Genomic DNA, 24,412 nt, shown 5'->3' with positions numbered 1-24,412 from the left:
CTGCCACGGGGTTAAGACAGCAAAAACATTAAAGGTTTTGCACAAGATACACAGAAAAACTTGTTCTTATTTTCAGTCTCGAGCCTGGAAGACTGAAGGTTTCAATCCTCTCTCAAGCTCCTGCTAAAAACAAATCTGAGCAAAGAAACAAAGAGTTAAACAAGGTGAACAATTTCCTCCACTGGTAATTCCTCTGACAGCAAAACTGCCCAAATGAGAGGGGCTGAAGCTTTCCCTGCCATCTCCACACATCCTGCAGGAACACCTGGGACTCTACTTTCTCTCACCAGGGCTCCCAAGACTAAGACTACAAAGAAAAGCCATCCTGGAATCTAGTCACAACACACAAAAGAAGCAGGTTATTGTTTTAAAGAACCAAGAGCAAGTCCTGCTCATTTCAGAATTTAAGAAATAATGTAGAGAACTCGAATTCTGGCATTTCCTAACTCCTAATGCCTGACTCTGCACCATTATGTTCTTTTAATGTATTTTTGGATATGATTTATAAACTCTAAAGGATGAAACAGATGTCTAGTACTGATTGCACATGGAAGTCATGTTGTTAAAGTGTCATGACTGTGGGTAGTAGTTTAAATACTACAAATGCAAACAAACAACAGGGATTAAACACATTTGTGCAAGGTCAAACCCACACTTAGAAGCTCTCTCTGGAATATGATACCTTGTGTTCCAGATATGTTGCACTCATCTCATGGGGATTTTTTTAAAAAAACTAACAGTAAAGCTAACTGAAGGTGGGATTCAAGTTTCTGTGCAGCATTTAAGTCCCACAGTTAATCCTGCTGAGTTTACAAGGCAAGAAAAACGATGAATAGGAAAGAGTGGAGAAAAATGAGAAAAAAAGGTGAAAATATTCTGGTATAAAGATAGGCTAAACTGTCACCAGTATGAATAACATAAACTTAACTGGAGCTACATTTAACAGGGCCAATGTGCAATTGCTCTGACACTTGGACGGATGTGTACAGAGCAAAGGAAGGGACCTCAAAGCTCATCCATAAAGACACCTTCCATCACACCAGGCTGCTCCAAGCCCATCCAAGCTGCCCTTGGACACTTCCAGGGATGGAGCATCCTTCCTCACAGCAATTTTAGTCACCCATTTTTATAGGCAGACAGATGGGATTGCTGCTCTGCTCAGCAGCAGCACCTCCTCTCTAACGGGATTTTGAAAATTCAGGGAATTTCAAACAGCCCCTAACAAAGCAGGTATTTGCCAGTGAGGATTGCTGACTGCCAGAGACTGTCCAGCTGCACCTTCAGAGTACAAAGAAGAGAATTTAGCAATGCACAAAAACACATTAAATAAACAATAAACACAGAACAGACCAAGCTTCAGGTGAAAATTAATAAATAAAAAAGCAAGGTAAAATACAAATATATGTAACAAAAATACCTGAAACTTCTCTTGCAACCCTTTCCAGAGCAAGGGATATTATTAAGTTATGCAGAAGAACAAGCTCTTTATCACTGGCAGCTGGAAGGGCAAGATAATGGAAGGGAAAAGTCTCTATTTTGTACCGTTACAGTTACAATAATGTTCACAGCCCTGCTCTCTACAACTGCCAAAGTTCTCCCCCACAGAAACTCCTCAGTGTATTTCTTTGCTTATAAAGATTCCTAGGAAAAGAATTATCCTTAGTTAAGGGTTGTTTGACCATTCCAGTAAAAAGCTATTTTCTTTCCATTTAGCTGATTTAACTAATTTTTAAATTTATTTAATTTCTATACTTACAATGAATAGAATTTGCCATTGCTTTTACTTTGGATACAGGCAAACTTCTAAAAAAAAAAAAAAAAAGCCCAAAAAACCAAAAGACAAACCCACAAGTTTCCCAGAAAAGAAACCAAAAAACAACAGCAATTGTTCAGTTACACATGAAAGTTTATCAAGCCAAGGTGCCAGCTCCTACTCAGCAGAGATTCCAAATTACAAACACAAGTTTTAACATGATGAACCCCTGCCTGCTCCAGCCACAGGAGGGTGAACTGAAGGAGCTGTGCTTATGGAAATACAAACTGATCTCAAATAGAAAAAAAAAAAAAGAGGCCTGATCCCAGTTCCACAATATTTATGAAATCTGTTTTTCCCCTCCATAAATTTAGCTTTTTTCCTCTCCAGGATACAAATGTTACATGGCTTAGTATTCAGAAAAGCAAGACTCTAATCAAAACTACTGAAAAATATTAAGTGTGAGGGGGGAAAATAAAGGTTTGAATCTGTGATGCAACAGCACCCAAACAACTCTACTGTATTTGACTGTCATGGTACCAAGTGCCATAAAAAATACATATATTATAATGAATATTTTATAAATACATACATGTATACATACAGTTAGGTTTACAATTAATTGTAAGCTTAAAAAACAATTACAATGGACATGAGAATATGAAGAGAGGAGAGCAAGTACCACATGAATGGAAAGCAGAGTAGAAGGATGACAGCCAAATCCTTTAAATCAACTTTTTAAACTTTGCTCTCAGAGCTTCTTCCTTCCTTTCATCCCATTTTTCCTCAAGAGTTAAGCTATGGCTATGTTTACCAGCCTGACCTGTAACAGGCACAACTCTGACTGACCCAGTCCTGCTGCCACAAACCTCTGCTGTTTGTGTAATTACACCAATTAAAGCAGAACTGTGTGAGGAGTTCATTCCCAGTTGGGGTTTTACCCCAGCAGTGAGGAGCTCTGGTGTAACTGAGCCACAGCAGCTGTGTCCCTCTGTAAAGTCCTCATTGTCAGGACAACACATCTTCCTCTGTCAGCAAATTTAATTAAATGTTTGAAAAGCCATGCCCCAAAATTTTGAAGGGCATTATAACCAAAAAGTCCAGAACACTTAAGTCTGAGCCTCCTGTCAGAGTTTTTGTTTAATAAAATAAATGCTCGTGCACTTCATGAATTCTAATTTTCAGCCAAATAGCACTTGATGTAAAAGTGAAAATTCATTACCAGATCATTAAGAATGCATTCACTGACCACTTTCTAACACAGAAGTGCCTAGAAACCAAAAAGCCAAAGAGATGAACACATTTATATATCCTACAGATGTAGTATTAGCGTTCCAGTTCAGGAAATCTAGTGCAAATCCACACTTAGTGACACATGGCAATTAGAACTGATCAGCAGGGACTGGCATTTCTCACATGAAAATAAAGTCATTCAAAAGGAAAGCAGGAAGATAATTAACACTTCTATTCATCACCATGATAACATTGCTGTTTGTTCCCTAACAACTGAAATACCTCTCCAGGAACAACAGACAATACTGAGTATTCAGGTATATTTTAATGTATGCAAGTACATGGGTAAAATATTTGATTTGCATCAACTTTAACACTCAGCCTCTCACACAGGTTTCAAAATTAAAACCTCCAAAATTTACTCTTGCAGTCCTGCTCATCTCATCTAATAATATAAAGTTTACTGTAGTCGCTGACAGAATTCTGCCTGTCAGGAAAAACTAATCGAGGCGGGTGACAAAAAAAAAGTTACTCATAAACAGCAGTAATCTGAGGCGATAAAAACGTTTATTACCAAACAGAATTACAAGCTGAGAGTTTATGAAAGCTCATTCCCTCAGTCTTTGGGATACACTTCCTTCAGCCACTTTGAAAAATCCACGTGAATAACTGAAAGCTGCACTTAGCTTGAGATTAAGTACTCAATACTTTACTTGTAATTAAAAACAATTCACTGGAACACATTACAGCCTTCCATAGCTGACAGAAAGTATTCCAACTCCAATTACCTGCCAGCGGGAATTATTCGCTGTACAGGCATTTAGCACCCGTTCAAACCGATGCTTTTAACGCTTGTCCCCACAGAGACCCCACGACACCGCCGGCCCCTCCGCGCGGGTCGCGGCCTCCGGGAGCCCCCGGTGCCCCCGCGTCCCCCGGGAGCCGATACCGGCAAGGCAAGGACGAACCGGGCGGTGCTCGCAGAGCCGGCGGAACAGCGCTGCGGGCACCGCGCCCTCTCAGCCCCTCCCCGCTCACCCCTCAGCCCCCGGCGCCCTCTCAGCTCCTCCTCGCCCACCCCTCAGCCCCTCGCCGGCCGCTCTCCCGCCCCGGCGCCCCCACACACACCTGTGCGCTCTCCGGGACGGCTCGAGCGCGCCGCCGCCCGCTCCCCACCGCCCCTCCGGAGAAGCAAGCGACGGCGGCGGCGGGCGGCGGGCGCAGCAGGGCCAGGGCGAGCAGCAGCCGCCGCTTGCGGGAGGCTGCGGCCGCCAGGCCCCGCTGTGCCCCCAGCACCGCCATCTTGCCAGGGCCGGGGCGCAGGGGATTATGGGACGGCGGCGGACCCGCGCGAAGGGCGGGGCGGGGAGGGTCTGGCCGCCCTGAGGGGAAGGTGGCGCGCAGTGCTGTGGTGGGGGCCGGGTTCGGCTGCTCTCAGAGTTGTCGTGGCGGAGCCCCGAGGAAGGCTGCCCTGAGACCCATCGTGGCGGACAGGGAGGGGCCTCCCCCTTGCGTTCTGTAAGAAGGGCTGCCCTCCACTATGGTGCCCCGAGATGGGCAGCTTTGAGCACCACCATAGCACTCTGACAGGGGCTGCCCTCAGATCCACCATGGCACTCTGGGAAGAGCTGCCCTCATTTCCCATGGTGCCACGAAAGGAGACATTCTGAACCATGGTGCCCTGAGGGGGCAGCCCGGAGTGCCACCATGGCATCCAGCGCAGGGCAGCCCTCAGCCCTGCCATGGCACCCAGAGCAGGGCAGCCCTCAGCCTCACCATGGCACCCAGAGCAGGGAAGCCCTCAGCCCCACCATGGTGCCCAGAGAGGGGCTGCCCTGAGTCCTGGTGTTGCACTCTCAGAGGGGCTGCCCTTTGCCCCATCATGGAGCGCAGAGATGAGCAGCCCTCAGCCCCACTCTGGTGTCTCAGGAGGGGCTGCCCTGAGTGCCACCATGGCTCCCAAAGAGGCCACAGCCCCACCAAAGCATGCAGTGAGAGGGGCTGCTCTCACTCTTTCCATGGTACCTAGAGGGGGACAGGCACATCCCTGCAGAGCTGGGAATGAACCAGGCCATTCTGAACCATGCCCCTCTCAGAAGGCTCCTGTTCTGACTGTGCAGATAAAAGCCTTCTCTTTGAGACATTGCACTGTTGGAATATGGGTGTCCTCAGCACAACCCACACAGCTACAGGCATCACTCATGTTGGTCAGCAGCTCTGTCACTTCATACAGGCTGCTGGTAGCACTCCCACATTTTGTCCTGATGCAGCTGGACACTGACATTGCTGCAGACAGAAAAAGGTGCTCCAGCTGACACACAGTCCCTCTGGATTTTGGGTACCCCACAGAGCAGCTGCCCAGGCAGTTTCCTTGTCTGGGGCACAGATACACCCTGGCCTGCAGCACCATGAAGGAGCACAGGCCAGAGGGGAAGGTGTGGATGGCACACGGGATGATTCATCTCCGCACAGACCTAATCCTGTATTCCACACCCTTCCCAGGGTTAAGTTCTGAGCTACTTCAGAGGCCTCCTCCAGCCCACACAGCTCAGCCGTAGTTCCTTTGAGCCAGAATAATGCAGCAATAGTACGGTTCCTAATTAAACACCCACTTAGAAGACAGAGCTATGCCATGGATTACATTTCCAATGGCCTATATACTCCCATGTGATCGGCATGCAGAGCTGTCAGAAGGCTGTAACTCTGTGTGGCATTTCTAATCACACAAAGATTTCTTCAAAGCTACCAGAGCTTGACTGCTGACGCTCTTGCCTTGAGGGAGAGTTGTAAGCTCATTTGCAGGGGAGAAAGACAGACAGACAGACAGAAAGGAAGAGGACAATTGGCTTAAAGTCGATTTTTAATGAGGCAGGATTTTTCTAGTCTGCGCTTTGATACGCAACTTTGCTCCTGACCAGGATCCACTTCAAACGACAGAGGCGACATTTCTCTGGCACTAATCTAATTCTTCATCATAATTGCATTTGGAAGAGCTGGGTCTGAACAGTGCCGCCCCGTGGCATCATTCAGAGGGATAAACAGGAATTCTGGGCTTCTGGCTCCCATACATCCACTTCCTTCCCTATGCTCTGCTCTACGAGAAAATTTGACCAGGCAAAACGGGATAATCACAATTCTGTCTGGGATAGCCTGGACACACAGGCTGGCCAACATGGCAGCATCTTTTGAGTGATTTCAAATGTTTCTGCAATTTTCCCACATGCACTGGTGCGATGGTTTCAGCTACGGTGTTTGTGTGCACATGTGGTGGTTGATCCAACATGCAGCACAGGCTCTCAGCCCTGTGAAATGTGTCCAGAGTTTAGACCATGTCAAGTTCTTTGGACACATGCTCAATGGAACATCCTGCACATGGATAACAGAACTCTGCACTGGGGTATCACAGCATCTCACTGCTCCAATGCCTCTAAGAGAGACTTACAAATCACTCAGCAAACCTTTATTGTCAAACCTCACAATCCCTGCAGCATCTCAGCCTTGTCATTGTTTGACAACGTACCATTTTAATTTTTCCACATGTAATATATTTGATATGAGTATTCTCCCTGCAAATTTTACTTTAGCTGCTCTTCCTTCTTTAATAACTTTCCCATGCTACTGGCTTTATTTTCTCCTGCTAATATTTCAGTCTTGTTTCCAGTTCTGATCTTCTCTTTCTCTCTTTGATGCCACTTTATTTATGTTATCCCAGATTACTGATACCTGTACAAGGCACTGCACAAACCCTAAGAGAGACCCAGAGTGAAAAGAGCCCACATTCCTGTAGTAGTTACAACCTCTATCCCAGAGTGACTGAACCAAGAGAACAGAGCTCATGATAGAGACACAGAAAGCCAACAGAGGAGTTTTATGAACTTACACTGTTTAAAGTAGCTCACCACAAAATAAATATCTATTTCTCTGCAGATTTAGCTGTGGAAGCAGAGGATCTCCTTGGAGACAGACAAATCAATGCCTGCTCCAGAGCTGGCACTCTGGAAAGATGACAGAAGCAGCTCAGTTGAAGAAATAGAAGCTCTGGGAATGGAAATAACACAAAGGAGATTTGTGAATAGAATCCTAAAAGATACCTGATCTGGACTTTTTCCAGGAGCTGTGTAGACAACAGACCAGGGCCTGAGAACAAGGTCAGTGTACTAAATGAGAACATGTTAGTTTTTTGGCTAGAAAAGTTTACAGAAGCAGCTCAGCAACAGAAATACAACACCCATCTTGTGGAGGTGAAATAACATTTTATTTAGAGTTTCTTGAAGTTCTTAGTTTCTTTCTCATTAAAGGTGCTTAATATGATTCTAGCTCTGTAATGAATTTCACTTCTAGCAACACGTACTTCTTTCATCCAGCTGTAAAAAGCAGAGAACAATTTAATAAAGACTATTTGTAGAAGTAAGATTTATAATTAATAATATTCCTATAAAATGAAAAGAATCAACACTGAATTCCAGATAATCAGTATGCCAAAGGGAGACTGAAACCTGTATTCTGTATGGTAACATTGACAGTTCCAGCTGTGGCAGGCATCAGCCTAAAAGAAAGTCCCTCAGGGCTGTGGCAATCAAAATCAATTCAGGAGTCAGGCTAGAGGGAAAAGAAAAGTGTCAATATTCAAACATCATTTACAATCAATGGTATTGGAAGGGTATGAACACAAGGAGAGGAATGCTTCAAGGAAGTATATGAAGCAAGAGGGAAAATTAATGAGGATAAAGTAATGCAAAGAAAATAAAAATAGAAAAACAGGACAAGGTTGGGAGCAGATAGAAACTCATGTTCAGAGGTGTAAAATAATTTTGACAAGTAGATTGTGTGCTGAAAGGCACAGTGCTCTTGGAGATAGCAACTGTTGCACTTGTTTCTAGAAAAATATGAACTATTAGTCCTCAGACCCTGCATTTAAGAACTGAACAGCTGCACACACTTTGGAAATGCAGTATGAATTACATCTCACCGTCAATTTAAAAAGTAGCATAAAAGAGCTGTATTTTAAAATGCTTTGATTGTGTTACAAAAATGGTACGTCCAGTTGTTGTCACTGAAAATGTGGTCAGGCATAGGAAGGGGTTACCCAGGACAGTGGTGGAGTTACCATCCTTTAAAGTGTTCAAGAAACAGCTGAATGTGGCACATCCACACAGAGCAGATGCATCCAACCTTGCCCAGGTCAGGGATTTACTGCCTGGGAGAAGATCAAACCTACTGAGAACCCACAGCAGTTTGTGACTCTGTCATGTCCTGATCCCTTTGCCTTCTCCAGGTTTTGTTCCAGCCTGTGCTCTGGCTCACTGCAAATACACCAGGCCAAGCTTGAGACTTTTTGGTTCTTACTGGTTGATTTTCTTCTTCCCTTTTATTTTTTTTTTCTTTCTCCCCTGCTAATCCAGTCACCTCCCCTGCAGTGGCCAAGGTTCCATTCCTGCCAAGGGAACGAGGGCACACAGAGCCTTCTGTCCACAGAGCACTCGCCTTGGCCAGGCACAAATGGGAGCTTTTCTTTCCTCCTGTTCAGAAGGCACCAATAATGAGGTGTTTGGCCATGGAAACCGGTAAGAGAAATGCACAATTTAAAGGGAGATTTACAATATAAAGTTGAAATGCTGGGAGGAAGGTGGGGGGAGAAATGAAGGAATAGACAGAGACAGGTTTGGGCGTCTGAGAGCCTGTTAGCAGCACAGTTTAATGTGAGCAGGGGAGCCTCAGGGGCTGTGACCCTGCTGGAACTGCCTGACCTGAGGAAGGAGATTTTTAGCCTTGTGAGGCAGGGCTGGCTGTCTTTTGGGTGTCTGGTGGAGCAAGGAGCCTGTCAAGGGATGGAGGAGCCTGGAAACTGCTCTGGGACCCTCCTCACCTTCGGTCCTTCCACAGCTCTGTCAGGCACGTTGGAAATTTGTCTTTCCCTGTGAGGTCAGGGACAGCCTTGGGCATCTCTGGGTGTGTCTGGAACATCAGGGAAAAGAGAAGGTGTGGAGTAAACATCAACTCTGCTCCTGCAGCTGCTCTGCGACAGCACTCGGGGAGGGGATGCGAACAGCCAGGGACACTGGGGGAGACTCTGCAGCTGGGGCTCAGCCTGGACTGCTGGTTTGGGTGGGCTGGGATGGTTTTCTGCAAAGCTGTAAGGCTTGTGAGGTGTGCCAGAGAGGAAAGGAGAAATTCAGCATGTGCAGGTCGTGCTTCCAGCTCTGTTTGTTCTTCAGGAATAACTTCAGCCTCAGTAAGGAGGAGTCACTGTTTGCAGGCTCAGTGTTATTTCCCACAGCACACTGTTGTTTTAGAATTGCACACCAGGACCTGGGAAGGAGAGAGATGGTGAAAAGGTGAGTCCCTGTCTTTCTTCTCTGATACAGTTTCTCTTTTTTAAAGGCACTTTTCTGAAAAGAAAGGCTTTTAAACATATATACTACTGCTACATGTCTATATTCCTCTCTCATTTTAGAGAGTCTGTGCAGAAAGCTACATGAATGAATTGAGCTTTGCACTTTTAAGAATTGCGGTATTGCTGCCAGCAAATTTCTTATGCTCTTTTTTTTGTTTGTTTTTTTTTTTTTTAAAGGATGTAAGGAATCAGAAATGACACAAATATATCCCTACCTGAACCTTCCTGGTGGTTAAAATTGGAGAGGATTTCCCAAACCTGAGTTCTAACACAAACATCCCCTAGGGTTTTTTGTACATCCTCTTGTTCCTGTCCAGAGTTGTCCTGTGCAGAGAATTCTAACCAGGTGTGGGGTTCATTGGGCTGTATGTAAACCCACAGGCAGGGCTGAGGTGGCTCCTGAGGTTTGTAAAGGAATTAAATAGCACAGAACTGCCAGCTCTGATTGCCTTGGCAGACAAGACCCAGACAGGAGGAACGAGCTGCTGCCTCTGTGACCCACTGAGCTGTGGGACCAACCTTCAAACAGTTCCAAAAATCGGAGCTGTGCTTCTCCTTGGCCCACAGGAAGGCTTGGAGTGGGAAGCAGAGCCACCAGTTCTGTTCCCTTTCAGCCACTAAGGGGAGCTGCTTCTTGGCAGATCTGGTTGTGTGATCCAGGGCTTTGAAACCCCCCAAACTGGTCGTGCTCATTGTGTTACAACCACTGTGTGCTGCACGAATCCTGATTTCAACTTTGCTTTTGTCCTCCAGGGTGAATAACTGCATTGGATTTTCTAACTACAAATTCTTTCTACTGTTCTTAGCCTATTCTTTGTTGTATTGCTTGTATATTGCTGCAACAGTCTTCAAGTATTTCATTAAGTATTGGACAGTAAGTCATGCAATCCGGTTCCTTTTTCATCTCCTGTCAGTCTCGTGGGCTTTAGTGACTCTCGCTGCACTCCCTCAGGCAGTGGAGGGGCTGCATTTTCCTGGGAGGTGTTTCCTGGGTCCTTTGGGAGTCCATCTCCTGTTAGATGTCCAAAATGCACAAAGCAAGAAGCCAGCAGCCTTCAGGAATTTCAGACTAGATTACTTTCTGGCAGAGAGGTTCTATACTTTCCTGCCTTGGGTTTGCATGGGTGTCCCTTGGAAAGTTTGGCATTGATGCACAAGATGCCGGCAATGATTTCCTGAAAAGAAAAAAACAGGTCTAAAAACGTTGTTCATTTTCTAACCCTCATAGGCCTCCTTTTTCTATTTTAAAACTGTGTGAACCAAAGGACGTTTTTATGCATCTCCCGGGAGCTGTCCCGGAGCGGGCAGGGCCGGGGCGGGGCCGGGGCAGGGCTGGGCCAGGGCTGGTGCCGCTCCCGCCCCCGCGCTGCGCTCCCGCCGCGGGGCTGAGCGGCGGCGCCGGCCGCCAATGGAGCGCGGGCGGCGGGCGCGCTTCCCCCGCCCCGGCGGCGCGCACGGGGGCGCGGCCCCGGCGCATGGAGGCGATGCCCTGCCAGAACCAGCGCCTCGGCCCGCGGCCGCAGGATGAGCCACCGACAGCCGCCACCACCAGCACGGCCACGGCGAGCGGCGGCTCCCGGCTGATCCGCTTCGCCGAGCCCAGCGAGGACAGCGGCTGCCCCAGCCCGGACAGCAGCAGTAGCAGCAGCAACGGGGTGGTGGCGGCGCCGCCGGTGCCCGCCGAGGAGGGAGGCGCTCCGGCCATCGGGCCGCAGCTGAAGCTGCTGCCCATGAACGACCAGCTGCGGGAGCTGCAGACCATCATCAGGGACAAGTGAGCGCGCCGGGCCGGGCCGGGCCGGGCCGCGCGGGTTGGGGAGGAGCCGCGGCGGGCCGGGGACACGGAGGGGGATCATCGCCTGTCACTCCATCCCTCGCGCTCCCGGGGAGCTCTCAGCCGGACCCTGTGCCGGCTGCCCGGCACCGCCGGAGGATGCTCGGCGGGTGCTGCCGGGCTGTCCCTGCCGGCCCGGGGGCCGAGCCGCCGTGCCGCGTGTGCCCGGCGGAACGCGCGGGCCGGTGCGGCCATGTCTGGTGACGCGGCCCGAGGGCAGGGCCGGGCCGGGCAGTGCCCGCCCCGCGCCCCAGGCCGGGCTGCGCTCCCGGGGGTCCGGGCCCAGCTCCGCGGGGCTGCCGGGGGCTGGCACAGCGCCTCGGCGAGGCTTTAAACCCTCACGGACTTGGACCGTCCCTGATGGAGGTTTTTGCTCACCTCCGCCCTGCGGGCGGCTGGGAGCTTGCATGCCACATCATCAGCACGAGGAGCGTGCGGTACCGTGGTGTGTAAAGCTCTAGAGAAAGGAGGCTGTACCTTCCAGGGCGGGCCCGGCAGCACCTGGGACTCGTTACCTCTCTCTGGGGATCGTGTCCCGCGGGCAGGATGGGACGGGGAGCCCTGCCCAGGCTCTCACTGCAGACAGCTGCCAGCACCATGTTCCACACAGCTCAGGTGTTGAACACGTCCCTCCCACGGGTCTCGTTTGTAGCTGTGCTTCTTCAGCACTGGGATGGTGGTGGTGGAAAGTATTAAATATAGCATGCAATGTAAGACAAGCTTCAGCAGCATCCATCTAGTTATTAAAAACCACTGGTTTGCAGGAACCATTCTCAAAAAGGTGTGAAATCAAGCCTATCAATAGAGTGATCAGGTTCTAAATAAAACCCTCTCTTCCTGTGACACAGTAGCTGACATCTGCAATCAGTCATTGCAGAGACACCATTCCTTGCTGTGTTTCACATCTGTCCATCTGCATAGTCCACATTTTGCTATTTTCTGGCTCTTGGGGCTTTATAGCTAACAGCAATATGCAAAACTGATCAGCATTTCTCAAAGTCAATACATCCATTAATTTTATTAACTTAGCTGAGCCTCCTTATCTTAAACTAGTTTGTGGAGGATTTTTCTTAATTTTCAAATTGTGGGAAAAACAAAACCTGGCAGCAGGAGCAGCAAAGGCAGTGCAGTCTTGATGTGAGGAGGGCACACGGAAGATTTCCGCAGGTGACAACTCCCACGTGGCAGCTTCTCTGGAGCAGAAAAGGAAGCTGGGAGTGGGATAAGCAGAGAGAGAATCCAAACCAGGCTTGGTGATAGCCTGTGAAAGGTTTTGAGGTTGGTGAAAACCATATAGTTTTGATGTCTAGACAAATACTAGCAGTGGCTTTATTATTATTGTTGTACACAAGTTTTGACCTCTTTCAAATACATTTAAGATGTTTCTGGTTACAGTGAGCTTATCCAGAAAGCAGCAGCTGTGATTTTAACTTGAAGGACATTTTTCAGAATGACATCAGCTTCATTGCACAAGACTTTGGTAAGAGGAAGTCTTGAATAGGACTTTTAAACAGTGAATTACTCAGAGCAGCTGCAACAATCGCAGACTGTACTTTATTCTGAGTGGGATGTTGTCCTGAAGTGGGAAGGACCTGTCACTTCCAAGCTCCCTTCCCAACCAGTGAGGAAAATCGGGCAGCAGCCTGCTCAGAAGGGTTGGCTTTGTAGGTAAGGACAGTAGGGAAACATTATTTTTGTGTTCTGTCTCAGGAATTCAGCTGCAACTCATTAGGAGACCTCAGACTGGCCTATTTTAGTGCCTGTCATTCAGAAAGGTGCTGAAGGGAGAGGAGGATTTTTAAGGTACTGGTCATGAACCTTTCCCTGGGCAGCTGCAGTCTGCCCTAAGACAGCTCTGTAGCTACTGTAGCATCCAAACCAGGTGCTAAAAGAAACTCTTCCTCCTCAGAACTGTGTTTGTAAACTGGCAGCCATGTGGGTCAGAGCAGCTACTGGTCAAAAAGTCCAATTTAAGCTGATAGAGGGACAGTGTTTGGGAAGAGGGAGAAGCTGTCATCTACAGGCAGTTAGAGCCCTGTCATTTAGACTTTTTGGATTAAAAAAGAACAGGTAACACCTTAACTCAAGGAAAATATTTAGATTCCTTAACGCTGCAGAGGGTGGATGTTCCAAATACAGCAATACCTGAAAATGGCAGACATTAAAGGCAAGCTCCTGGGGAGTGAGAAATGGAAGAAAAGTAGGGGAAAAACCCAGTCAATTTGGGACTATTACTGTAAGTGAGAAAGGGGTAAATACTCAGATAGGTAATCCCAGTGAACTGGGATGCAGCTAAGAATGGTCAGGCCAGCTGCAGAAGACTTTGGGGACTCTATTTTGTCCATAGCATGTGCTGCTCAGAGAAGTGGAAAGCTCTTGTTCCTGAGAGGATTCAGAGAAAGAAATTATGGCCTTTCAATTGGTATTACTATAAAGAAAAACTTACCTTCATGTGGCTGGTCATGGTGTCCCATGGGATTCAGAGGTGCCCGGCTGGATCAGGGATGTCCTGGTAAGACTAAACTGGCACTTTGGCTTCCTTAAAATGAACAAGAACTTGTTCTGTGTGCCAGGGAGATGGATAGATCATCTCAACTTCACTGTGCCTGGGTTTCCTCATTTTCCCTCAGGCTTTTCACTTTTCTGCTCAGCAATGCTTGATGGGGGCAGGTGCCTTTTATACTGAGTGGGATATGAACCTCAAGTGCTCTAATGGGATGTGAACTGATGCACTGAAGTACTGAACATTCTAGAACAGTTACAGTCTCTTTACAAGGAGCGGATGATCTCAGGGTAATTTCTAGCCTCACAGATGAGAACCAGGGATCTGGAAGCTGCAGTGATGTGTTCATATAGAAGCAAATTCATTAGCTCAGGTTGGCAGTATCATTTTAACTCATGATTTAACAAGTGATATGATTTAAATCCAGCTACTTTAAGGTTCTTGTGTCTGTTGGGTGAGATCACTCTGTGGTATTTTGCTAAAGCTTCTTGTTCCCTAAGGAACAGAAGTGATAACATAGAAATGCAGATGGCAGAGTGGTTGGGTGTGCAGTCCTGGCTGCTGCACAGAGCAGAGGATTCAGGATTGAGGAGGGGGATTCAGGAGTGGGTAACTCACCTGTGCTGGGTAAGGACAACTGCTGCAGGCAGGGAGGGGTGGGATCCCTCTGCATCCCAGCCTTGGCATGAAGAAATTAAGGGCTGCAGTCCATGAAATAGTGAAGTGCTGCAGGGAGAACGTGGACCTGTTCCCAGCTACATCATCTCCCTGAATGCCAACAGCTCATCCAGCCTTCAGTTTTCTTAAAAACCTTTTACAAATCCTGTGTAGGGAAGTGGCTTTTTTTCAGCCTGGCCCTCACCCTGGGCCTCTCTCAACAAGTTCTGTGAGGTAATGAAAGAAACAGGAATTGCTGAAGCCCCCATACCTGCAGACCTGACAGTGTTTGTCACTAGTACCAAGTGCTAAAGCAGGAGAAAACCCTGCAGCTACTTTATATTACAATACAGTCCCAAAAAAAACATTTCTTCTCACCTCCTAAGACCATGACATCAGCCACGCTCCCCTGCCTTCAGAAACTCATTTATATTGTGTAACACAATGTTCCTGTTTCTTGTTACTTGATGAAGCAGCTAAGACAATTTCTAATTTGACATGAATCATTACTTCATGTATTTCTATCTGGTATTTAAGGAGAACATTACAGTGTTTTCACATAAGCCCTTTTTATTCTGCCCCCTGGCAATTCTGACAGGATGTGAGGTTTGAGATGTGGTCACAGCTTTCCAGCTGCCCCTGTACACGAGGTCTGACATTTTCTGTATTACTGTTATTTGTGTGCACTGTGGTTTTCTGTTGCCCTTTCCTTCTCATAAACCAGGTATGACCAATGAAGGGTGTTCAGTGAACTGTGCAGAGGAACATATGTGCCTCTGCAAACACAGAGGAGTTGGTTTAAAGCCTCATAATTTGCATTAATAACTCAGAATGTTCACTCTAAACACTTTATCACTTTGCAGCCAAAACTGTGGTCTGGACATTGTTAAGTCTGTTTTACAACTATTTGTGAAATTCAGCTAAATTTTCTGAAATGCCAGTCTGGAAAAACCTAGATATGCCACTTAGCTACTTCCCTCTTTTAAAAACACTTATCTACACCACAGACAGAAGTATGAAACTTTCCAAAAACCTTCATAAATCAGGTCATAGAATTGTCTGGATTTGGGGTTGGTTTTTTTTTTTTTCAGTTTTGGGGCCTTTTTGAACATTGCCTATCTAGTTGATGTCAAAATACCAGAAGGTTAGGAATATCTTGGCATTACTAGAAAGAAGGAAACAATAAAAGCAACCAGTATTTTAACAGTGTGTTATTAGCACAAGGAAAGAAACTAGATTAAGTTAATGCTCTTTTAAAGCCTCTTTTTTTAAAATGGGAAATAAGTGACTGGTTCCCAAGCAATGAGCAGGCAAACCTTTTGACTTTCCTTCATGTAAGCATGAGGTGTCTCAGGATCTTGGGGATTAAATACAAAATGGTGTTTAAGGAGACATGCAGAGTATCAGAGTTTGAAACCATGAGAGGGATTAATAGAACATTCCATTTAAAAGTACCTCTTACTGTGTTGGTGCTGTGTCTGAGCATTTTCAAGGCTACTCTCCTGTGAGTGTTGGCTCCTTGATTAGGATGTGTCCTATTCTGGTGTAGTGAGAGTTGCTCTTGGTATGGGAAGCAAGGTGTTAAAGCTGCTTCCAAAATTCAGGCTTTTAACCTTTCATTTTGCCTTCTGAAGGGGCCAGAAGCCACTCAGGCACCCGAGCAAAAGGTTGTACCCAAATTAATAAGAGGCAGAGAGGTGTTTTCATGGGAATGCTCGTTAATCCCTGCTCAGTTTAACCTCACATTCACTGCTCTAATCACACTCAGCGAATTCCAGATAAGATAAGATGTATCTCCTGCTTATCAGGTGTGTTGTCAGCCCTGGGTTGAGGATCTGCATGGTCATTGTCCCACAGTTTCTGACTGACTGGAGGACAGGCAAGCAAAGATCAGTTGCTCAGAGCTGCAGGAAATGCAGGAATATCTGAGCTCAGGAGGTGTTTTGGAACTGAGCTGGAACAGCAGTACCATGGGAGCCCTACAGAACATCATCCCCTTGGGTTTAATTGCTGCTGGTACAGAGCAGCAGCTCTGCCAAACCCCAGAGCTGGGTCACTGCATCTCTGCCACCAGCCAGGAAACCCTTGGTGCAGAACCTCTGGGATAAATTTAGAATATGATAGGAGACTTGTCTCTGAACTGCTTGGAATATTGTATTTAATACTGTACTTAAACAATGTTTTTAAAGTAATTCCCCAAGTTAAAATGTAAATTATCACCTTTTTCAGGAAATCCAGCAGAGGAGACTTCGTATTTTCTGCTGATCGTCTGGTAAGTGAAGAATTTCTTCTTGACATTGTACTTTACAACTTTTCCATAAAATGGGTCTTTCAGAACACAGGAAAGGTGGTGTGACAGCAGCTTTTGTACCCAAAGGAAATTGCTGTGTGACAATAGCTTTCTCTATAGGGACTTCTGTTCACTGTTTCATCTCAATGGCTTCCAGAAACCATGGTGTTACCAGACACAGCTACTTGAGGACAAAGAACTGCAGTAATAAGAGAATTCTGTTCAAAAACAGATGCACAGAGGGTGCAGATAATTGAGTTTTATTTTGAAGCAGCACTTTTGATGTTGTGAACAGAGCAGTACAATTTCTTACAGCCTAGATGTTACCAGTTGCTTGCATGCAGAAGTGCTCCTGGCACTTGCTATGTATTAGATTAGTAGCTCTGGGTGCATCCACATGGAGAATTTGTCTGTAGCCATATGGTGGTTACTGGCAGGGACAAAGCAATTTGAAGTTTTCACATGTTTTAGTAAGTCAGAACAAAATCTGCTGGGAGTGCTGCCTTTATCTCATTTAAATTACAAGCTTAAAGAAAACCCCAGCACTTGCTACCACACACACACACTTGTGTCCACAAGGGTGTTTGCTTTTTGCAAATCCACTCTCATTAACAGAGGGAAGTGTTTTTCCCCTTCCAGCATAGTCCAGAGACCATTCACAGTTACAGCCACAGCAGACAGGTTTCCTGTGATGAGCCCAATCTTAATCCAGGCTTGCTCAGGTTTAGATATGGCCACCTAAGATTGTAACTGCAGTGCTTTTTATCTTCATGGCTTTCCACTTTCCCCCCTACTTTCCCCTTTTTGATGTTTCCTGCATTCCAGTACCTTATTGTGATAAACCTTTTCCTGTGTACCTTCTCACCTTTCCTGGGTGTCCTGCCCTGTTCTGAGGCAAGCATTGATTTTTTTTTCCCCCTCTCATTGCTGGAAACTGCAGATCCAGGCAGTGAGTTCAGGTCCTTGCACTAGTGTCCTCTATGGGCACAGCCAGACAGTCTCTGTGTGCTGGTCCTGCAGCTCCTTGCACAGAACCTGCTGCTCTGTTTTCCATTTTGTAGGAGGAATTTTGCACAAAAGAATTTGTAGGACTCTCATTTTCTGAATGTTTTTCCTAGGTGTGACAAAGAACAGTTATAATTTCATGTGGGATTTGGTCTCTACAAAACTTGGCAAGGTGCAAACAGTTATGATTTGCCACGTTTTCCACCCAGAGAGCAAACAGAGTTTAATGGCAAGAGGCAATGCATGAATAAAAGTGTGGGATTATAGGGGAAGAAAATACACCTTGTTACAATGAGAAAATGAGAATGAAGTTTGCTCCTACCTTGGCAGCTGTTGGGGCAGTGTCTCCAGAGGGAGAGGTCTTAAGGAGGGATTCTAAAGGTGTTGGATTTCTGGTGGTGCAGTTTTTTCTTCTGGCAGCTTGTTTCACATATAAGGGGATGACACAAAGGAAATGTTTGAAGGTCCTTGTGAGAGAAAGGAGTTAATGGGTGGTTGAGGTTGGCAGGAAGTGTCTGAAAGCCACTGCCAGGACTGTGATCCTGAAGCTGAAAGAAGTGAGGTTAAAGTCATGAGGAGGAAGGACCAAGACAAACCTGTGTGGTGTTTGTGAAGGAGGAGAAGCAGCTGGGGGAAGCAGGCCCTGGCATGGGAGTGGCACTGGGGACAGCTGGAACTCAGGGCAGGTGGTGGGAAGGACACAGAGCTCCTCTCAGGGCAGGAGCTCCCCCTGATCTCTGCACCCACTGTGGAGGCACTGAACAATTATCACAGTGCTGGTGCTTTGCAGCAGAAAGCACATTTTTGGGAGGTCATTGGAGGCCTGAGGTGGAGCCAGGAATTCATTTCTCAGCCCTAGCAGCAGCTCCCTGTGTAACACTGGCCAGGTCACTTCACCTTTCTGCCCACCTGCCTCTTTCAGGGGGTTTGAAATGCTGGGCTGCAAAGAGCTGTACAGACACAGAGGATGTTCTGCCTCTTGAGCTTCCAAAAAGGCCACAAATAATGGGTTAGAGGATTTTCTGCTTAGACTCTTCTACCTTGGGACCAAAGCTCTACTTCCTGTTTCATGTGGGGCTGTAATAAAACTGGTTTTATCTTCTAAGCAATGGCAGCCACCTCTCTGGGAGAGGAGCAGCTGGTTCTTGGGGCTCGAGAGAAAAGAGGAGGAAATTAATCCCTGAGTGTGGAGGTGGCAGAAAGCACAGTGCAAAAATAAATATTTTATCAACACTGACAGGTTTGCAAAGAATCCTTCCAGCCTTTGTGTAAAACACTGATAAGTGCAGGGAGATCACACAGATTATTTGACCATAAGACCTTCACTGGATTACTCTAAACTTTTGGCAGATTATGTGGAGCAATGTCAGCACTACAGCAAGATGAAAAAAGCTTTTCTTCTAAACCTGGCAAATAGGTTGGCTTTTTTTTTGGTGAATTAAGTTCAAAACCATAAAATTGGGTACAAACGTCCCAGAAACTGACCACAACCTCTGAGTGTGGGTGCCACAAACACAGCTCTAGGAAGAAAAAGTTGTACTAAAATGACTGAAAATACCTTGAAGGAGAGATTATAAACGTAAGGGACCATTTCTAGCAGAGGCTGCTTTTGTACCAGGAACTAGGGCAGATGGAAGGACAAGAAAAACCTTCTAGGCTGCCCTGTTTCTGGAATAAGAACTGTCTGAGGTGAGCAGTACCTGCTTCTTCCCAAGAGCATTGCCTCACTTCTGCCATCCCACAGAGAATTTTGAATAATCATCATTTTTTAGTTAAAGCTCTTGCTTGGCAGTAACTTTCCTTGAGCAGTTCTGCCTGTGAATCTTTGGCTCACGAACAGAGAGAATTCTCACATCTTTAATACCCAGAGCTTCCTTCAGGACAATCATTTTGGGTGCAGATGGATGTGTTTTGTCCTTTGCAGGGCAGCACCAGGGGAGGGCTGAGGGGCTCATGAGCCCCTCCAAAAGTGCAGGGATTGGCAGAGCTCCACATGGACACCAGAGCTGGCAGGGGCTGGGAGATGAAGGTGATGGAGATTCCTACACCTGCTGACTTGTCTTTGGGCACTGGTGGTGTGTGTGCATTGCTGCAGCTTCTGGGGCTCTTCTGGCAGCCCAGCTGCAGTTTAGTCCCAGAAACAGAGATGTGAAAACAGAGCCTGGCTGAGGGGGAGCTTCCCCTTTCCCTCACCAGGATTTCCTGTCAGCAAATGAAGTTGCATTGGTGCCTCACTCATCTGTTGAGAATAATTTGTCTGTGAAGCCTCTGCCTGCCAGAGGTGAATAAAGTCAATTTTATGGTTGCTTATGAGCCCCTCTTCCACCTTTATTCTGCAATGCCTTTGTTTGTTTTGTGGCCAAAAGGTCTCTAAATTCAGTCCCTAATTGCCGTTAAAGAGACCCTTTTAGACCCTTAGGGCTGACCCAGTCCTTGTCACTATTACTGCCATGCAGTGCCTTATCTCCAGAGATAACAATCCCTTTAAGCTGACCCATGTCTTTGGTTCCACAGATCAGACTCGTGGTTGAAGAGGGACTGAATCAGCTGCCCTACACAGAATGTACTGTGACCACTCCAACAGGTATGTGGGAAATCACCTTGGCCTGGGTAGGACTGGAAGTGGAACTGATATCAAAATACACAGAATACAAGAGTTACAGAATATCCTGAGGTGGAAGGGACTCAGAGGATCAGTGAGTCCAACTGCTTCTCAGAGAACTGCCTGAAACTGAATCCTGCAACATGCAGATGGTCTGAACTCTGACAGACTTGGTGCCACAAGCACTTGCCTGGGGAGCTCTGAGCAGGGCAGAGCACAGAGTGAGTGCCCCTGCTGCGTTAAAAAGCTACAAGGCACATAACACAGCTGAGCAAAACAGTCAACATTGCCATTTCACTTAGGATTAAATTGGACTTGCAAAACCATGATGGAAACGTACCTGAGTATGTGCAAGATCAGTTCACCTGCCCACACCACAGCCTTGAATTAAAACTGATGACATTTCACATGCAGAGTAAGGACAAAGTACTCAGAACAAGCAGTTTCGCCTTATCAGCCTAAATTTGGCCCTGCAGCTGTGGCCAGCTGGGAGTGAGGATGAGCAGGAAAGGAAAAGTGGCTATGTTGGCACTAGAGAAAACCATTGCAGGAGTTGTTCTTGCTGTCAGCTGTAAATATCTGTAAGGTTACAGATACTCATGTGTACAGTACTCAGAGGCAACTGCTGAGTGCATCAGCAGGTTGGGGGGAACTACTCAGCTCTGTGGTGTGATCCACAGCATACCTGGGAGCAGCTGAGTCCTGTTCTCCTGCAGTAAAACATTGGTGTGGCTTTACTTGCACTTAGAGAAATGATGGACTGCAAACCCTCAACTGTGGAACCAGAATTCAGGCACCATCCCTTACCTGTGCTCCTTTTGACCTCAGACAGCAGCTGCTTCACCTCTTGAGCATTGGTGTCACATCTGTTCCCATCAGTCAGTGACACATCCAGGACCATCTCTCTGTTCAGAGAAGGCAGAAGGGAGCAGCCCCTGTTGCTGAGCTCTGCTTTCTTTCCTCACAGGACACAAGTATGAAGGAGTCCGGTTTGAAAAGGGAAACTGCGGGGTCAGCATCATGAGAAGTGGTAGGTGGTGCTGCCTGCTGAGAGAACACACATTAAATGCTTTGGTCTGCCCACTTGAGACTGTCCATTTGGAGACTATCCCTTTGGGAACTGTGTCCATATGGGGACTGTTCATTTGGACTGTCCATTTGGGGACTGTCCCTTTGGGATTGTCCATTTGGGACTGTCCCTCTGGGACTGTCCCCCTCCCTGCAGCCCCTTGCCCCCAGCCCTGTCTCAGTGTCACCAGTGCTGCTGTGCCTGTGCTGCTCCTTGCAGGGGAGGCCATGGAGCAGGGCCTGCGGGACTGCTGCAGATCCATCCGCATCGGGAAAATCCTGATCCAGAGCGACGAGGAGACGCAGCGAGCCAAGGTGTACTACGCCAAGTTCCCCCCTGACATCTACAGGAGGAAAGTGCTGCTCATGTACCCGATCCTGAGTGAGTGGCTGCCACCAGCACGGACAGCCAGACCGCTCTGAACGCTCAGTGCCAGTGCTGAGAGAAAATTTCCACATTCAGGGGCTTTGATTGGGTTTTCTGCTGGGTTTGGGTGGCAGAGGAGGGAACTGCTCAGGCTGTGCCAGGACTCAGGTGACAGGGGACACAATTGCTCAGGCTGTGCCAGGACTCAGGTGACAGGGGACAGAAGTGCTCAGGCTGTGCCAGGACTCAGGTGACAGGGGACAGAACTGCTCAGGCTGTGCCAGTACACACATTACTCAGCTGCACCAGTGTGAATGCAGAGCAAATCGTTTGGGCATGGCTGCTTTGGGAGAAAGGCTGAGATTAAGACTTGATATAAATTTAATTTTATGAATTTTGCCATGGGAAAAGACAAAACAGTGTTTTTCTTATTCTGAGACATTTCTAGATTAATATTCTAAGGAGTTTGTTGAGATGAGGTCACTTGTCCATTCCAAGTTCTGCCATTAGGAGCCCAGCATTTTCTCCAAGGAGCACATGCAGAGGTGATGCCTTTCCAGTGGGAAAGGACACAATCACCATGCAGTCACACCAACTGTACCACAGGTATTCTCAGACAGCTTAGGACAGGTTCATCAACCAGGGCAAAACCCCTAAACCCTCTGCCCCTCTCTGCCCTCTCAGGTACTGGGAACACAGTCATTGAAGCTGTCAAAGTGCTCGTGGAACACGGGGTCCAGCCCAGTGTCATCATCCTGCTCAGCCTCTTCTCCACACCCCATGGTGAGTGGGAGTGAGCACAGCTGGGTCTGCAGGGGACAGTGACATCAGTCCCACATGGGACAGGCACTGCTGTGCCTCTGCCATGGCAGCGTCGCTTTGCTCAGAGCAGCTTTGGGGTTTTTTGGCCGAATTGTAAAACTGAGAGAACAGCACTGTGTATGGTGTGGGCAGTGAGGAGGGAACAGAATGGCAAAACTGCAGATGGGAGAGTGTTCCTAAAAGCAGGAGTTTGCAGCACTGCCAGGGCCATGGCTCAGAGCAGTGCCAGGCCAGCTGCTGTCAGCACCAGAGCACCAGGACTGGGAGCTGAATGGAGCTATAGAACTGGCCTGGCTGCAGGTTAAAGGTAAAAGGGGATCTAAATGAGGAACATTTGCCTCTCTGGGAGGAAAATGTTGTGTGTTGTATTAGAAATTGGCCATGGCAGAAATCATGATCAAAAACCTGAGCTGAACTGCAGAGCAGCCTGTGACCACTTTAATTGGGAGTGTGTGTAAGGGAAAGGCAGTTCCCAAGAAGAAAACCCCAAAAGAGCAATCCCCTAAAGTGAGGCAGTTTTCCTTATCGAGGGTTAGCTAAGACAGGAACAGGAAGAGGAGACAGAAGCAAAGAGCCTGACTTACTTTTGGAGTGCTGCTGATCATGATTTGACATGGGCTGAAGCACTGTAATCATTCTTGCCTTTGCTGTCTCTTCCAAGGTGCCAAATCCATCATCCAGGAATTCCCAGAAATCACCATTTTAACTACAGAAGTGCATCCTGTTGCACCAACACACTTTGGACAGAAGTATTTTGGGACAGACTGACAGTCTTGGAACAACTGGATATGACTCTGGCATTACAAGAGGTTTTTTTACATTTTATTACTGTTGAGTTGGTCGAGGGCATGTTTAAAAACCTTTTTGGCCAACTAACTTAGGGTAGTGCTGGCCTGAACAGGGATCAGGTACAGTGACCAAGCACTCCGGTTACACGGTCAAGCATCTCCATGTTGTGGTTCTGTAATTGCCACACTCTGCTTTAACCTATTTATTCTTCTCCAGCCTGTCCGTGGCCACCTGCAAGAGCAAAATAAACCCAACTAAACCCCAAGGGAGTGTCCTTCATTTCTAGGGTCACTTGGCCTCACTCCAGCTACAGCCACTCCCAGTGCTTCCAAATCTCAGGGTGCACTTGGACCTCAGTGTCCTCCTGAGCAGCCACGTGGATGTTTGCTCTTTGGCTGATGGCCAAGAACCAACATGCAACTCTTGCAATTTTGCTCTGCAGACATTATTCTCAGATAGTCAAACACCCCTGCTTGTCTTGCTCAAGGGTCCTGAATCAAGATTCCTGTTGCAGCACAGCTGCAAACTGGGTGGGAATTGGGGGTGGGAGCAGCACTGCCTGTGGAAATTCTACACATACAGAATTTGGGAGTTCTAAGAGACAAAACTTGTGCCTGCATCAGTCTCACCAACCCTTTAAATGACAAGAAAACTACAGCAAAAAGCTGGAACTCTATTTCTAGTCCTGTTCACAGAGCACCAGAGCCAGAAGACAAGCATGGCCCTCAGGGCTCAGCAGCCTTTCCAAAGCCTCAGGGCACTCATTGTTTGGGTCACATTAAACATCAATCTGCAGCCAAATCCCTTCTTTCTTTAAATCCCCTGGCATCAAGTACACCATACCCAGCTGGCCAGTACCTCCCTTTAGTGTAACTGGGGAAATCCATAAATACAATATAAACCATTATTTTAAAATATAACCATATTCTACACCTGCAGGATTAGGGAATGTTGTCTCAAGTAGTGGCCTTACCTCATGAAGTAAGTGGAGTGCTGAGGTCTGGACTGCCTCCACCAATGAATGTTTTTATCACAGATAAAGAACCTTCCCTATTCCAAGCAGTAATTCCAATTAATTAAAGTTGTGTAACACTT

The 24,412-nt window shown here is 47.1% G+C and overlaps 2 protein-coding genes and 1 long non-coding RNA gene across 8 annotated transcripts in view; 1 reads left to right on the top strand and 2 right to left on the bottom strand.

Moving 5' to 3' along the window:
* Positions 1-4,288, bottom strand: part of ABCB7 (ATP binding cassette subfamily B member 7) — a 35,230-nt gene extending 30,942 nt beyond the window's left edge. The window contains exon 1 of the mRNA XM_033072590.1: positions 4,115-4,288. Coding sequence (XP_032928481.1) covers positions 4,115-4,288 — 174 coding nt within the window. The remainder of the gene's footprint in view (positions 1-4,114) is intronic.
* A 4,133-nt stretch (positions 4,289-8,421) lies between these two features.
* On the top strand, positions 8,422-23,582 carry UPRT (uracil phosphoribosyltransferase homolog). Of its 6 annotated transcripts, none has more exons than XM_033072751.1 (8): positions 8,422-8,550; positions 9,202-9,321; positions 16,604-16,646; positions 20,184-20,253; positions 21,239-21,301; positions 21,560-21,721; positions 22,391-22,489; positions 23,190-23,582. In XM_033072751.1, the coding sequence occupies exons 1-8, from the start codon at positions 8,486-8,488 to the stop codon at positions 23,294-23,296; spliced, it is 729 nt and encodes a 242-aa protein (XP_032928642.1). In that variant the 5' UTR covers positions 8,422-8,485; the 3' UTR covers positions 23,297-23,582. The 6 variants fall into 6 exon arrangements, with proteins under 6 accessions (XP_032928642.1, XP_032928643.1, XP_032928644.1 ...); XM_033072752.1 differs by having other exon boundaries at positions 8,526-8,550; positions 9,243-9,321; XM_033072753.1 differs by lacking the exon at positions 8,422-8,550 and adding an exon at positions 8,627-8,908.
* Positions 16,909-21,230, bottom strand: LOC117003102. Its single transcript, XR_004419456.1, has 2 exons — positions 21,079-21,230; positions 16,909-18,217 (listed from the first exon to the last, which is right to left on the bottom strand). It is a non-coding gene; the product is annotated as an uncharacterized LOC117003102 (long non-coding RNA).
* Positions 23,583-24,412: the final 830 nt, after the last annotated feature.

The sequence above is a fragment of the Catharus ustulatus genome, chromosome 14 (genome assembly GCF_009819885.2).
Source record: "Catharus ustulatus isolate bCatUst1 chromosome 14, bCatUst1.pri.v2, whole genome shotgun sequence".
NCBI lineage: Eukaryota > Metazoa > Chordata > Aves > Passeriformes > Turdidae > Catharus > Catharus ustulatus.
The sequence above is the reverse complement of the archived record's forward strand: the minus strand, read 5'-3'. Positions and strand labels throughout refer to the sequence as shown.

Excerpts from the sequence above, each read along its gene's own strand:
- UPRT (XM_033072749.1), top strand. The coding sequence starts at position 10,856 with ATGGAGGCGATGCCCTGCCAGAACCAGCGCCTCGGCCCGCGGCCGCAG. Across the intron at positions 11,155-16,603 it reads CAGACCATCATCAGGGACAA|GAAATCCAGCAGAGGAGACT; the intron begins GTGAGCGCGCCG and ends CACCTTTTTCAG. Across the intron at positions 16,647-20,183 it reads TATTTTCTGCTGATCGTCTG|ATCAGACTCGTGGTTGAAGA; the intron begins GTAAGTGAAGAA and ends TTGGTTCCACAG.